Source organism: Microtus pennsylvanicus, chromosome 4 (genome assembly GCF_037038515.1).
Source record: "Microtus pennsylvanicus isolate mMicPen1 chromosome 4, mMicPen1.hap1, whole genome shotgun sequence".
NCBI classification, from domain to species: Eukaryota; Metazoa; Chordata; class Mammalia; order Rodentia; family Cricetidae; genus Microtus; species Microtus pennsylvanicus.
The window spans coordinates 24,194,870-24,210,802 of record NC_134582.1 but is presented as its reverse complement, the minus strand read 5'-3'; the positions used below and the strand labels follow the sequence as shown (position 1 = coordinate 24,210,802).

The 15,933-nt window shown below is 50.5% G+C and overlaps 1 protein-coding gene across 4 annotated transcripts in view; it reads right to left on the bottom strand.

Annotated features, from left to right (window-relative positions):
• Ppargc1b (PPARG coactivator 1 beta) overlaps positions 1 to 15,933 on the bottom strand; it is a 107,584-nt gene that overhangs the window by 19,045 nt on the left and 72,606 nt on the right. For 2 of the 4 annotated variants that reach the window (XM_075968533.1, XM_075968530.1), the window contains exons 2-4: positions 10,349 to 10,522; positions 3,877 to 4,089; positions 283 to 399 (exon numbers count right to left, since the gene is read on the bottom strand). In XM_075968533.1, the coding sequence (XP_075824648.1) occupies positions 283 to 399; positions 3,877 to 4,089; positions 10,349 to 10,522 (504 nt within the window). The remainder of the gene's footprint in view (positions 1 to 282; positions 400 to 3,876; positions 4,090 to 10,348; positions 10,523 to 15,933) is intronic. The other 2 variants (XM_075968531.1, XM_075968532.1) reach the window with 1 other exon arrangement.

Genomic DNA, 15,933 nt, shown 5'->3' with positions numbered 1-15,933 from the left:
CTACAGCCAGTGATGATCCTGTTCCCATCTGTCCCCTGCTCTAGTGCGTGCCAAGATCTGTGTCAAACCTCACAGGCCAAAACACTCGAGTGTGGGAAAGTACAGGGTCCTTTTCAGAGCCTCCAACTATGCTGCTTCCAAGAAGTAGTACCCAGGATTTTGCCTCAGTCAGGGCTGTGTGAAGACAGAGGGAGAAACTCAGGTAGACTGAATCTGCCACTCCTAGCCATGGGTGACAGCCACCTGGGGGCCCAGGTCATCTCTGAGCATATGCAGAAATACCTTGACACAAGGCCGCTGGCTTCTGGACCTGAGGCTGGCCTGGGACCAGGTGGCCTCCTCCTTCAGAGCGTCAGAGCTTGCTGTTGGGGAGGATGTGGTCAGGAGGAGCTTCTGCAGCTGGGAAGAGGGGAAGAGGGGGGAGAGGCTAGGGCCAAGCACACTCCGAGACACAGGGCACCACATGCCAGCCGACTATGCCCTGGCCAGGGCCAGAGACCCCAAGGAGCTAGGTAATGCAGAAAACAAATTGACGTCTACCAAACTCCCAAACACCATTATTCCACAGAGAGCAAAGTTAGTGACCCAGAAGAGCAGGTCTGGGTGCTGCCTGCTCATTTCACTGTGAGGACAATGTCAGTTCATTCCGTGTGCCTGTAATAGACATGTATGCATACATAGACACGCAGATGGAGAGGTTAGAGACCAAAACGATGCTCAATATAGGTTCTCCTCTGTCCATGACATTTAAAAATTTATTTCTTCAACTAAATACACAGTACTCATAAATGGTGTGTGTGTGTGTGTGTGTGTGTGTGTGTGTGAAATACTAAAAGGTAGACAATTAAAAGCAAATCTCCTTCCTTCTCAAGGTCCTTTCTCTAGAGGCAACTTCCATTACTCTCTTGTGAGCCTTCATGAGGTGGGCTTTTAATCATACAAGAATACACACACACACACACACACACACACACACACACACACGGTGCATGTTACCTCCAACACACTCAACTGCTTCTATACAAGTAAAAGAATGCTAAATTTTAGTTTGTCCTTTCTTCACCTACTTATTTCATCTGCATGCGTGTGGGGCCAGTGTTGTTGGTATACCTTAGCACACTGTAAACCCCGAGATTACACTAATTAAGTACAATCAACCTTGGGTCAAGAGCCGGAGCCAGCAACTAGTTGCCAGGAAGTGGCCATAGAGAGCAAGAGGGAGTCAGGAAAACAAATAGGGAAATGCACAGGAAGTAGTAGGATGAGACTTTGAGTTTGGGACCCTTTTTGGTTTGGACAGCAAAAGAGAAGGTCTCTTTCTGGGATGTTGTCAGCTAAGGAGGAAGATCAGCTCCTGGCCTCTCTGAACTAGCAGGTTTTCAACTCAGCATCTGACTCCCGAGTCTTTATTAGTAAAACCATAAGATTAAGGTTTAGTTTGCACAGGGTCACCTCTATCCCAGGCTGGCCTCAAATTTTATAGTCAAGGATGACCTGAACTTCTGAGCTTCCTGCCTCTACCTTCTACATGCTGAGATTTCAGGCCTGCATAAACCATCACACCCAGTTTTATGGGCTTCCTATGTGCCGGGCAAGCACTCCACCTATTGAGCTACTCCCTCTAGTCCTCAGACAGCTTTTGAAATACTGTTGAAGCTCTTCCACTGGCAGGGGGCACAGTTCATCCACCTTGAGAGTGCAGAGGCTGAAGAAAAACAGGCTCCTCCACCACAGCCAAGGGTGAGAACAAGGCAAGAAGTGTCTTGTAAGATAGCACCAGGTGCCTCCTGGGGAGCATGCCTCTCTAGCACCCCAGCGGAGAGCCCCAAAGACCAAGAGTTAGAGAAAGACGACACCTGAACTCCGAGTAGCTAGAGATTACCTAGACTGCAAACACCATGCTCATGCGCACACATGCACACACGCACACACGTACCACTCTGCACCCTGGGCCACAGGGACAAGATCTGGTTCTAGTCACTTCAGCCCCATTGCAGGCAACACCCCGAGCAACCTATTTTCTTCTCTGCCCTGATACAAGGGGCGGGGGGGGGGGCTCACCCAAAACCACTGGATCTGACACTATTTAAAAACACCTCTGAAAGTCCAACCCTGAGAGACACTACTGACCTCATGATATGCGGATCTACAAGAGAGGCTCACTAGTCGCCCAAGTCCACACAGGCAAGTTCTCTGGAATTCAAGGCAAGGCCTAGGGTCTGTGTGACTTCTCTGCCCCCCACCCCCACCCCAGAACTATTATTATGCCGGAAGACTTGACATTTAGTCTGCTTTCCATAAGCCTAACCCAGTGTGGGGAAACAGAATCAATCGGGCAACCAGTATGCAAAGTAGGTAGAATTGAAGGCTCAGGACTAGGACAACCTGTGACCAGCAGGGGTTGCTCTCTCCCTTCACAAAGTTTCCTGCAGTGGCCTGGTACAGAAATAACACTGAGAATTCTTCCTACTAACGGCCTAGTCAGGCTCTGACTCAGCCAGTGTGTCTTAGGTGGGCCTATACGTTAGGCACTGTTCTAAATATTGCCCGGTATTACCCACTGTAATTCTCCAGACAACCTTTGACCTGGGCCCTATTATCTACTCCCAGGGATCAGAAAGCTGAGTCATTGACCCACAAGCTCTCATTGGAAGGCTGAAATTCAAATCAAAGCAGTCTCTTTCAGTCTGGAAGGCTGCGGGACCCCACAAGAGGAAGCCATAATGGGAGCTGGAACACAGTATGTATTGGAACATAGCAGACACTTGGTAAATGTTCCCCCCAGTGCCCTGGGCCCCAAAGGCTGCAGAAGAGAAGGCAAGGCACCCTAGTGCACAAGTCAGTACACGTGGGGTCTAACTTGGTTGGCATACTGACCTGCCATGAGACTCCTCCCCCAGGCCTTACTTTCCCCAGAGCAGAACTCGATGCTCATGGAGGGCCTTTCCAGGATCTGAGAGCCCTCCAGCTCTGACAGGCTCTAGATCTCCAACTGAGTCTCAGCAACACTAGAAGTGGCAGTTACAGAAAGTGGAAGGAAGCCCCGCATTCATACAAAGCTTTGGTAGCCTGAGCCAGAGTCCAAGGCAAGTGTCCTCAATAAGTTGGGAGGTCCAGACCCTTGCAAGACCAGTCAGCGCTGGTCTCTACTGCCACATCTCCACATACATTTAATTTACACTTGTTGGTGTGAAAACCGGCACGACCTCTTCAAAGCATAATGAGCCAGAATTTGCATTTCTAGAATTTACGGACTCACACGGGGCAACCAATGACTTCAGTACTGTGAGTGGCAATGGAGTGGTTGACAACGGATGTCCATCAGTCAGCAGGGGGACAGTTGGTTACATGATGGCACATCCTTACCTGGAAGTACCACACAGCCACCCAGGAGGAGGCAAAGGCCCACACCCTCATCTGAAGGCTTTCCAGAACACACTGCTCCGAGGGAGAAAGGTGCAGAGCAGTTTATAACGTAGGCTCTGCTGGTTTTGTAGTTCAGAAAAAAAAAAAGGTGAAGAGGAAAGTCATGTAACAGATCAGTAACCATGGTTACCTCTGGGGAAGGCAATTGTGAGAGGGCTAGGAAGGTTTTGCTTTTAACTGTCCACGTTTCTGTTTCCTGCTTGGGTTTTTCTCCTCTGTGTGCTATCGCCGTGAAAATGTTTGTGTATAATTTTAAGGTTTAAAACAGAAACAGAACCAAGCCTAACGCCACTGTCCAGGCAGGAAGGGTGAAGGCCAGGCGAGACCTCGCACTCCAGGCTCTCCGCAGAAGCCATGTGCTGGCGCTCAGGGACCCTGACTGAGCTGGAACTGACAGTGCAACCCTCACCGTGCGACAACCTGACAGCAGCCCGAGGCCACAGTCCTCACCATAGAAAGCTCATCCACTTCAGACACTGGGGACAGAAGCCTCTCCAGGGCGGGGCTGGGGGGCGCAGATAAGGGGGCAGGTGAAGCTGGGTCACAGGATGGTGTGTCTCCTTCATCCAGCCCCGGGAAGGCAGCCAGCCCCACATCATCTTCGGGGATGTCATCCAGGGTCTTGGTGAGCGCAGCCAAGAGAGCTTCATTCTCACTATCAATCTGGATGGAAGAGACAACGGGGCGGGGGGGGGGGGGTTAGCCGCTGTGGGAGACTCAGCTGTTCTGTGTATCCCGATAAACCACCACTGCCTACTTGCCACCCCACCCCATCCCTTAACCTGACAAATCTGTTCCATATTCCTGGAACATCACAAACTCAGTAAAGAGGTTGTCAGCTCTGAGAACCGCAGACTTTGATAAGCAGGCTATGGGAAGGGCCTTGCCTGGAGTCTCAGTCCTGGCTCTGCTGTTCCTTGAGCTGTGACCTGGGCAGAAGGCAGCCTACCTGAAAATACCTGCCTCTTCTGTCAGAGACTCGGGTCCTCTCCATCATTGGCAGCAGGGTCTCAGCCCCTTGACCCTGGAGGCCTGGACTGGGCAGAGCCCAACTGTGGATATCACAACTACAGCACTGGAAGGTCCTGGGGCTTGTTCTCTTGGCTTGCTCAGGGAGAGGCCCGGGTGCTGGGCTCTGAAGCTGCCGACTCACAGAGACCACACTTACCAACTGTGGGTTCTTGGGTAAGTTAGCCCTCACCTGCCACATAGATACCAGACAGGACTCACTCCAAGAGGAGTGGGGGGAGAGGGAAAGCTGGTGGGGGGTGGTCACAGGTAAGGTGCTTAGATGCAGTACCTGACACAAAGCAAGCACTTACCTTGCTATGCTATACCTGCTAACTACACCACCACCTACTGTTTGTTTTCTTATGAATGCCTGGCCTTAGCTTGGCTTATTTTGTTTTTGTTTTTAGAGATAGGTTTTCTCTGTGTAGCTTTGGTTCCTGTCCTGGAACTCTCTCTTGTAGACCAGGCTGGCCTCAAACTCACAGAGCTCTGTCTGCCTCTGCCTCCCGAGGATTAAAGGCGCGCACCACCACTGCACAGCCTAAGCTTGGCTTTTTTCTAGCCAGCTTTTTTTAAAACTTAAATTATTCTATCTACCTTTTGCCTCCAGGCTTATATTTTTCTCTATTCTCTATTCCCCCTTTTCTTTCTTACTCTGTAGCAGACAGTATGGCTGAATGGTTGGCTCCTCTCCTTCTCCTTTTCTAGCTCCTCCCTCTTGTTCCTCTATTTATTCTCTCTGCCTGGTAGTCCCACCTATTTATCTTTCCTGCCTAGCCATTGGCCACTCAGGTCTTTATTAGACCAATCAGGTGTTTTAGACAGGCAAAGCAACACATCTTCATAGAGATAAACAAATGCAGCATTAAAGAATGCAACACATCTGGGCAGTGATGGCGCACGCCTTTAATCGCAGCACTCTGGGAGGCAGAGGCAGGTGATCTCTGTGAATTTGAGGCCAGCCTGGTCTACAGAGCGAGTTCCAGGACAGCTAGGGCTGTGACACAGAGAAACCCTGTCTTGAAAAAACAAAACCAGACAAAAAGAATGCAACCCATCCTTGAATCATTAAACAAACATTCCACAGCATAAATGAACGTAACACATCTTCAAATATTCCACAGCAGCCACCATTCCAGTGACAGTGACGGGAGTCAGCCCTCACCTCACACCCTTCCTTCCCTTTCCATCACACGCTGCACTGCATCCAGCACACCCAGAACACCACACCCCTGCCCTCCTAGAGTCTGGCTTTTGCTGATGAGTGGAGCTGGACAGGAGAACAAGGGAGTACCTTTCAGAGCTGGAGAGGGGCTGGAGGAAGCCAGGGGATGCTGGGATAGCTAAACAAACTAACAAGCAAACAAAACAAGCAACAACAACAACAACAAATCCAAGAAGACTGCAGGCTGCCTAGAGTGGCCAGGAACTTTCTCTGAACAGCCGACACTTAAAGCAAAAGGCTGAGAAAGCAAGGCTCAGGCTAAGGGGAGACCTAGGGTAACGGCCTAGGCTTGAGAGGAACTGGAAAGCTCTGTCGGTAGCATCTAGGAGCTCACACAGCACCCTTCTGAGGGGAGCATGATTCTAATCTCCATTTTGCAGAGAAAACTGGTGCACAGATGGACCAGAACCCCGCCTTCCCTGCCCTCTCCAACCCCTGAGTTGCCTCGCTTGGGTCCCAAGCTTGAGGCTGGGGCCACAGACCACACTGCTTCTAGATTTGGCCAAGCAGTCAGAAACCCTGATTCCCTGGGTCTGTGCTGGCAGGAGCACATGCTGTCACATGCTCCCTTCTGAGGCACGCTTTCCCATCCCAGGCCTAGCTGTTTATCTTTTCTTCAGGAAGTTCATCTGAAATACACGTCTCGTGATGGCCTTTCAGCTGCATTGAATCTGTTTAGGCTATAACCTTACAGTCAGGGCAGCAGCTGAGTAACTCAAACGGGGACTTGGGGAGAGGAGAATAAATGTGTTTGTAATTTTTAGAACAGAGCTAAGAATAAAAAATAAAGTCAAAAGAAGTTGTTAGTGGATCTGAACCAGGGCTCTGTGGACTCTGAAGCTATGGGGATTCAAGTGACTGACCCCCACCCGAAAGACTCCCCCAATCCTCAGGCAAGACTTCACAATGCTCTATTTTCAGAACACTTGCTAACTCGATGGGGAATTAAGAACCTGGGACTTGGACCCAGTGATATTTAGGGGATGACCACACGGAACTCTGCCACCAGGGTGGCCCTGAATCTGCACAAGGGGAGACATAACCCCAGGGCTTCTCCTAGTTCCAAGTCTGGGGTCTGAGAAGCAGCAAAATTGCTGAGTGAAGGAAACCGATGGGGAGCAACAGGGAGACAGGCTGACTTCAGTTTCTTGGGTTCTAGTCACTCGGGATGACGTCATCGGTACTGGGAGGAATGAGAATTCCCAGGGTGCCATAAATTATCGCACATAACAGAATGTAAGGGCTTTCCAGTGGCCGGGGCGTCAGACAAGCGGTATGCGTGTTCTAGCTCATCTGCTGCATGGGTGACTTCATGCCAGAGCCCCGGTGACACAGGCGGGCTCTAGGCAACAACCTCAACCGGTTAGAGCTAGGGCTCCTTGGGAAGCCTGCCTGCCATTCTTTCCACAGGTGGGCTGAAGCCCCAGAACAAAGGCCTGCCAAAGTCACATTGCAAGCCAGGGCAGGGCCACGGATGCGAGAACCCTAACTTACTGAGCACAGGCATGGGGTGGAGAGGAGCACACAATGGCAGAGACCATGACGAGGCTGGATGTAAGCAACAGAGACTAACAAAAGACACGTTCCTTGACCCCTCTCCCTGAGCTGCCTAGCTCTGGGATGGCTGGGTGGGGTTAGGAGAAGGGCCACCTTCCCCACACTGCTGTGGCTCCTTCCAGGCCTCCTGGCTGCCCTATAGGCGCCTTTCGATATCACTGGAGCTGGCCACCTCATCCTGCCTGGGCCCATTAGCTTGCTCCCCCTGCTCGGCTTAGAAGCGGAGTGAAAATTAATGGAGAGTTAATCAGCTGAGAAAGGGATATTAATAGACTTGCCCCGCCCCCCGCCTTCCCTGGCTCATCTCAGGCTGGAGGAAAAGGAGCCTTGCAGAAACCTTAGTGAAATGCTCCATTTGGGGATGGGAGTGGCTTGAAGGAATGAGACAGAGCAGCACAGAGAGCCAAAAGAACACACAGAGATCCCTGCCTGTCCAAGGAAGCCTTCGTGAGTTTGTAGACACTGAGGCAGTCACCCACGGCCCAGCATGCCCTTCTAAGAGGGTCCACAAATTCCCAGCATCTTTAAGGACTAGTGACGTCCTCTATCCTTACCACACCAAGAAATAGTGATACAGTCCCTGTAAAAGGAAGCTTGCCAAGGCCGCATAGGATGAAATAACCAATCATCTGCTTATGCTAAGAACGTTCACTAAGTGCCTGTCATACCCGGGCCCCAAGGCTTTGGGACATACAGAAAATGGAAAGCAATGCCCATGTCCCCAAATCTTGTCAACCCTCAGTACAATAGCTTGCTCTCCTTTCTCTTAGTTTGTTGCTGTAGCAATGGTGCCATTAGATTGTCAGAACAGGGCACTGACTCCATTGTGCCCCCCTCGCAGGATGAAACTGTCTAAGTTAATGGCAGAAGGAGGATCAGAACCAATGGACCCTGGGTCTCAGTTCATGGTTTTGGAAGAGGTCATAACACCCACTAACTGGAACCTTACCATGTGCCAAGATTTCAGAAATGAGCAAACCATTGTCTTCAGGGAGAGCACAGACAGAGATGAGTGTCCAGGAGGAGAAGTGATCAGGAGGGGTGACCCATGGCTTTATTTATGTGATGACTATTTATTAAGGCTGGGCACAATACTAGACACAGCCAGAGTAAAGTCCTGGGGTACAATATGCAAACTGAGAACACAGCCCCAGAGTTCACGAAGGGGTGGAGGGATGCCACACAGACAGTGATGGTGACAGACTCTAGTCACATCATCACCCGTGCAGCAGGTGCAGCTGTGTGCAATGGCCAGGGGAAGTGGGCGTGAAGGGGAGAGGTCCTGGTGTAAGTGCTCAGCCCACTGTGAGGACTGACTGCTCACTGAGCTGGGAGCCTCCGCAGGCTCATTCAGCTCTGAGCTCGTCGCACCCGTGACATGACATCTCCCGAGGACTGCCGAGGCTCTGGCTAGGAGCAGTAGGTGTGGGGCCTGTGTAGTCTCCCCTGTTTGGTCTCCAGCAGCATGCTGACCCCACTCTTACATGAGCTCTCTGCAATCTGAAAGGCTTTTTGAAAAACATCTGTTCCCTAAGAGAGAGGGGAGCAAGGTTGTTTTGGCACCGTGTTTAAGTTTAGAGTTTGTTTGTTTAATGGAGAAGGCTGGTGAGACAGTAAAGCATTTGCCTTGTGAGCAAGAGGACTGAGTTTAAGGCTCATGTTTAAAACAAAGGAAGGAAGGAAGGAGAGAAAGAGGGAGGGAGGGAGGGAGGGGGAGGAGAGGAGGGAGGGAGGGAGGGAGGGAAGGAAGGAAGGAAGGAAGGAAGGAAGGAAGGAAGGAAGGAAGGAAGGAAGGAAGAGTGGCTGCATGTACTTGTTATTCCAGGATTGGCAAGTGGAAACAGGTGATTTCTAGGCAATACATGGTGAGGCCCTGTCTCTAAAACAAACACAAAAAGCAAGATATATGATGCCTGAGGAATCACAGAGGTGGTCCTCTGACCTCCATATGCACACACACACACACACACACACACACACACACACACACAGAGAGAGAGAGAGAGAGAGAGACAGAGACAGAGACAGAGACAGAAAGATCCCAGATGGAACCAGACAGGGCCAGGGCCAGCTCTCACAAGATTGGTAAAGGGATTCCATACAGCAGTACAGGTTGTGGGCTCAAATTAGAACCTTTGCCCTGATCCTTCCTTGCTGTGTGACCTTGAACCCATCACTCCAGCTCTCTGAGCTTTATTTTCCTAGCCTATAAAATGAGTGATTAACAATATACAATTTATATGTTAGAACCCTCTCAAGGAAAACACGTACTATGCACAGGACTCCATGGTGAGGTCCCGACTACCTATACTTCCTTCCCAGCACTGCAAACTCCCAGGGGCTGTTCCAGGATCACTGCTTCTGCCCTTCCATTCCCCCCTCCCCTGCTAAATACAAGAGGCCTTTTCCTGACACCAGCCTCCAGCCATCCTCTGCCCTGTGCCCTGGCAGTCCCTACTGTTGACTTATATGTTTGCTAATCTAGGGATGTCTCCTCCTCCAGACTTTGAGTCTACTTACTGATGACCTAGCTCCTGACACACAGGGGGCTCGACAGGCCGCTCTGGAAGGACAGACAAGCTCCCTCTGCAGGACTGTCTGAGATGCACAATGGCTTACAAGCCCACATGCGTGCGGTACAGTGCTGCCTAACCACCACAGAGGCACACTGAGCCTAGGCACCTGCCTCAGCTTCAACACGGTGAGTCTTACTTCATCTGTATCCATGCAATGCATCCCCTGCCTCAACCAACACACACAAGCAAATGTCTGTAGAACTTGCTTTGTTTTGCAGAACAGCCCAGACATCTCATGCTATTAGTCTCTTGAAGAAGCCTTCTTAAAAGGAACACTAGCCATCATGTGCCTGGGACTGGGTGCCCAAGCCACCGGGACTGAGAGTGCTCTGCAGATGGCTGGTTTGGTTGAACCTCTGGGGGCTCTTTCTGGTAAGAGCTGCTGGGAGAACAAAGTGAGGCAGAAACAGTACTGCAGAGACACTCAGTACCACAAGCCCCATCCCAGAGGTCTAATCATAAAGTCCTGGCTCGGGAAGCAGGTCGGCTTTATATTTCTGAGGCTGTTGTTTAGGGCACAGCGTGGGAATCGGGGCGGGGGGGGGGGTCCCACCTGGAAGAGCTCGGCGTCATCAGGGCTGTACTGGCTGGGCTCTGTCTCTGAGGTCTCCGGGCACCACTGCAGCTCCCCGAAGCACGCGGCTGAGTCAAAGTCACTGGTGTCCAGCTGGGAGAGGTCGAGCTCCGGCAGGTCAGCACACAGCTGTTCCTCCCCAGATTCCCCACCCTGAGGAGACAGGAGGGAAAGAGGTGGTCAGAGCTGACTGTGGCCACACCCAGCCAGGAACCTGCTCATTCATAGGGTTGTTGATCCGGACCCTCTACCAAGACCCAAATTTGCCAAATAACCAATAAGTGTAAAGATCTGCCTCATTCCTTATTGAGCCTACTAGAAGATAAGGTGGGCTCTGCAGCACAAAGCCCCGCTACCCTCCTTCCTTTCCCTCTGTACTCCTACACATCCCTCAAGGTCCTGCCCGCACAGCATGTCTTTCCTCTTACGAGGACTGCTTCGCTGAAAAACTTTATTAGCGCCAGTAAACAGTTACCATTTTATATAAGTGCCCCTCACCTGGAACGCAATGCCTCATGGCTAATGTCCTTTTTTAATAATCACAGAACAGAACAAGGAGCTAACAATGTCTGACACTGAGTGATTCCCAAGCTTTCGTGAGACACCTAAGTCCACAGGCGTGTTGGGGGATTATTTATAATGTCTGAAGTGTGGAAGACCACCTAGAAGATAAGTTGGAAATAAAACCATAACACGCCTCTATTACAGAATACCACAGTCCTATCGAAAAGAATGAGGCCTATCTAGGGATCGTCTTGGAGATGTGCCAGAGAAAAACCTAAGCTGCAGAAGAGACTCATGCAGCAGGCACTCCCAATGCGTAGGGGAGGACATGGCAACCATGCTGCAGGCTTTCCCTATAGGATAGCATCCATGTAAGCTCACGGGAAGAGGCCTGCAGAGCCCCTCACTCATCTGCAGCCAGGCGAGGGTGGGAGGAAGTTTCAGGGGACTCTGGCAGCAGCACCACCCTGACCAACAGCCAGCTCATCCTCATTTCCTGGGAATTTTTTCCTTTTCTTTTTTAAAAAAATTATTTATTTTAAGTACATCAGTGTTTTTGCTTACAGGTATGTCTTTTTGAGGGTGTCAGATCCCCCAGAACAGGAGTTACAGACAATATGAGCTGCCATGTGGGTGCTGGGAATTAAACCCAGGTCCTCTAGAAGAGCAGACAGTGCTCTTAACTGCTGAGCCATCTCTCTAGCCCAATCTGGAGGATTTTATTTTCAATGCGGACCCTCGGGCCAGCCCACCTCTGCTGGGTCACAAGCTGTTGGATTTTCTCACTAGTACCCAAAGTCACCCATCACCAATTATGGGACTGCCCTGATGTTCAGAAACCCTCGAGGCAGCCGGGATGGGACTGCAATGGAACACCACAGATCTGAGGAAAGCAGCTGAGGCCTGGCTATCCAGAGTCTAAATTTCTACTCATCAGCCATAAGCCTGATAGGGAAGGCCATTCGCATGACCCTCTGAAACCCAACTGTCTCACTATAAAATGGATACAGTACCAGGCTTACAGGCAATTGAAGTGGTGTTACAGTTCAGCCCAGTAAGTACTCAATAAATGTCAGCTAAGGGCAGGGTAGTGACCTCAGAGAAAGACAATGGTCATAATAAAAGCAGCAGCAGGAGAGAGAGAGAGAGAGAGAGAGAGAGAGAGAGAGAGAGAGAAGGAAGGAAGGAAGGAAGGAAGGAAGGAAGGAAGGAAGGAAGGAAGGAAGGAAAGAAAGAAAGAAAGAAAGAAAGAAAGACAGGCAGGCAAACAAGAGAAATAGGCTTTCCCCTGGCCTTTTCCCAATTGTTCCCACTTACTAGGCCTCATAAATTATGAATAAATGTATATAATTAGCTCAACTTGAAACAGGAAAAGGGCTTTTACCCAAATTTGGGTCAAATATCTTAATTGGCATTTCGCAAGAATCCTGCCTATATGAGCAGCATGGGAACCAGGACCCTGCACATGGCCATTCCCAGCTGAGTCTCAGGCCAAGTAGCACTGTGCCAGCAAATGTGCTCCGGGGACAAGTCCCCACCGTCCCCACTCTTCCTCACTACACGGATACCCAGTAGCCCTAAGTATTGAGCTGCAAGTTACTCGACCTAATACTAGAGAATAAGCAACAGCCAAGGATGGGAACAGACAAAAGGGACCACTGTCCTCTCAGAGGTGGACCCCTGGAGGCTGAGGGGGGAATCACACAGAAAGTATGATGACAGTCATCGCTATTTATCTGTACAGAAAATTCCAGAAGTAAGCAATTCATAAGTTTTTAATTATGCATCATTCTGATTAGCATGATGCAGTCTTAAGTAGTCAGGCCCAGTCTCTAAGTCATCCGTGTGTCCAGTGTATCCACAGAGGGTGTACCGCCCACCCATTAGGGTCTCCAGAGTCACCCTCATTCCCAGACAGACTGCTGTGGCAAGGCGGTGCTGTGTTCAGTTACCTCCTACCTCAGAGCAAATGCCCCCCAAGTTCAAGGGCAACAATGTTGCAGTCAGGACATGCTAATGTGGAGCCATGACCGACTCCTCATAGGAGCAAAGACAGGCAAGCATTCTAAGCAGAAGAGAGAAGAGTCTTGTAACAAGGTGGGTTAAGATCTAAGAAGAGGTCTAAGAATTTGTGACCCAGGCAGTGGTGGCGCACGCCTTTAGTTCCAGCACCCAGGAGGAGGCAGAGGCAGGCGGATCTCTGTGAGTTTAAGGCCATCCTGGCCTATAGACTGAGTTCCAGCACAGGCTCCAAAGCTACAGAGAAACCCTGTCTTGAAAAACAAAACAAAAACAAAACAAAACAAAAAAACCAACAACAAAGAGTGGGATAAAAAATTCAAGCTGGTTTTGTTATCACACCTCAAACGTTTACAGTTAAGGTCGCAGCACAGAGTAGGGCGTAGTAAAGGTGGAAAGGGCTTCAGATTTTGTGTGTATGCATAGAAAAAAAAACCCTACAGTATTCAGGGTCTGGTGTGATCTGCGGCTTCAGGTACCTACTTGGGAACTCAAATACAAACTTCAAGAATAAGGACCACTGCATGAATTGTGATGAGGCCAGTTAGAAGCTTCTGGGACTTGCTGGGGAGCCTGAAGGTGACAGGAGACATGTTGCCTCAACTCTGAATTCCTGCAGTAAGCCAGCCACGCCAGCTCTGAATACCTATGCTTGGTCGCTGCAGCCACTAAGGGTAGGTTCTCCCAGCTACCTCTTGGCACTTCTGTTCCCTTTGTGCCCAGTCGGTCTGGGGCAATGCAGATAATCAGTTGCTTCGCTTCTATGGGCCACTGTAAGTCTGGAATAATTGTGTGTAAGTCTTTTAGTGGACATACGTCTTTATTTCTCTGGGATGAATATTAGGTCTGGATTTGCTGGGTCATTTGGAGCCTGGGAGCTGAGTGTTGAAGGGGTGAGGTGGGGGCAGGTAAGGCTTCCTAAGGGAGGAGACAGAAGCCAGGTGATGGAGGAGGCAGGAAGGCATTAGTCAGGGCAAAGACCTCAGCGAGGGCGAGCCTAGCACATGCTGACGTGGAGCCACAGAGGTGCTGAGGTCAGCAGGCTGCAGCTCATTGTCTGGAGCTGGGAGGTGGCAGCGATGGTAGTGGATGAAGAGGCAGGTGGAAGCCGGATCAGGTGGGATTGCAGGAGATTTGGGTTTTACTCTGAGTGTGATGGGGGTAGGATCAGTACAGCAACCGAATTAGGCTGTTGGAAGCATACAGGAGACAGGAGGTGGCAAGCTGGAGAGCCTCACCTAGGGCCTGGAGAACAGGAAGGAGGCCCTGAAGCTGAGACAGCAGGGGCCTGCTGACTGGCAGAGCCTTCAGTAGTCAGTGTTTCTACTACCCCAGGAACTCAGGGAGGCTACCTCCATAGCATCCGCTTTTTATAAACAGCACAGAATCGAAGGAGTCTCAGAACCCCAGCTCAGCCAGGAGTCAGCAGTCCTGAAGGGTGGTGGTCCAGGTGATGGATGCCCTGGGAGGCAGAGACTCTGTGGAGAACCTGATAAAAGGTCTGGAGGGTGTGGCACAGTGGGCAAGCACCTATGTTTAGCATGTGCAAAACTCTACAGGTTCGGTCCCCAGGACTGCCAACGGGAAAGCAGCACAGTGAAGATTCTTCCCCAAGACACATAAATGCACATAGAATTCACGTAGCTCTGAGGTCTTCACACAGCTGCTCTACCTTCTTCCCTTGGCAGATGTGCAAACTGAGGCTCAAGGGGGATAATGAGTCTGCTCAGGGTCATCCGGGAGTGTCCCTCTTTGGCAACCACATCACCTCCTTCGCAAAATGCCCATAAAGGCCCATGATGGCTGCACATATTGATCCCCAAAGCAGCTCAACATACTCAGAGCATAGCCAGCATATAAAAATAAAGAACCTCGGTTTAGTAGTCCTGTCAATTAGGCCCAAGACCACTCGCTCTCCAGCTAAAAACCATTAGGCGCTCTGCTAATGGGACATTCTTGGCCCTCTCTACATTTAGAGGCTTCTGAAGGGGTGCCTAAGGTGACCCAGTTCCCTGGGAAAGGTCTCAGTTGGGGCTTTCTGGCCCTGTCCCGGCCGCCTGCCTTCTGCAAGCTCGGCTGACAGAGCCAAGAGGTCACAGAACAGGACTAATAGCCACTGCTATTACTGAGTGCTTGCTGTATGCCAAAAGCCATGCTAAGTGCCTCATATATACGCCTTCTCATCAGAGTCCTAGAACATACCCAGGAGGGTAGATGCTACCGCCCCCACAGTACGGGGCAGGAGCCTGGGACACAGGGGTCACTTGTGTTTATCGCTATGGCTGCAATCACAGCTTACTACCTGTGCAAGGCACATCAACAGCAGAAAAGGAAATCGGCCTGGAGGCTAGCAGGCTGTCATCAGGCCGCCATCTGGGTCCCTCTGAGGTTTTCAAGAGAAGGAACTGCCCCGCTTCAGTCCACTTTCTTTACTTTGCAGGTAGCTATCCTCCCTTTCTCTTACATCTTCCCTTTTGATGAGGACACTAGCCACGCCAGATCAAGGCCTACCTAACTGACCTCAATTGAGCCTGGTTTTTTCTGTAAACACCTTATCTCTAAACCACCCAAGGTCCCAGAGAGGTGAGGCCAGAGTCTTTCCTCTCAAAAGCAGGTGCTACCGTCCATTACTGTTGGTGAGCGTGAGAGGAATATTGAAGACCATTCATATACCCACTTACAGACGGGAATTTGTGGTTTAGGTTGGGGGCTGGGAATGGCCCAAGTTGCGTGGCTGAGGAAGGACATGTCAGGGGACAGTAACACTGCACCATGCTCCCAGCCTCCTGGGCACAACTTGACGTCCCCCACCATTAGCTCACCTATCAAGTTGCTGTGCCATATGCCCCTTCTTCCGGCAACGCCACAACCCTCATCTGGAAGGGTTGTGGCTTCTTCAAGCCAGGGATAGAAATGACCCTGGCAGAGGATTTGCAAGGTTTCACTTCACACTCACAGAAGTGGCTTCAATGGAAGCCTGTGTATCTTGGTTGGAAATCGATCCCCTGCTTCAGCAAGAATGCATCTTCAGGGAAAAAAAA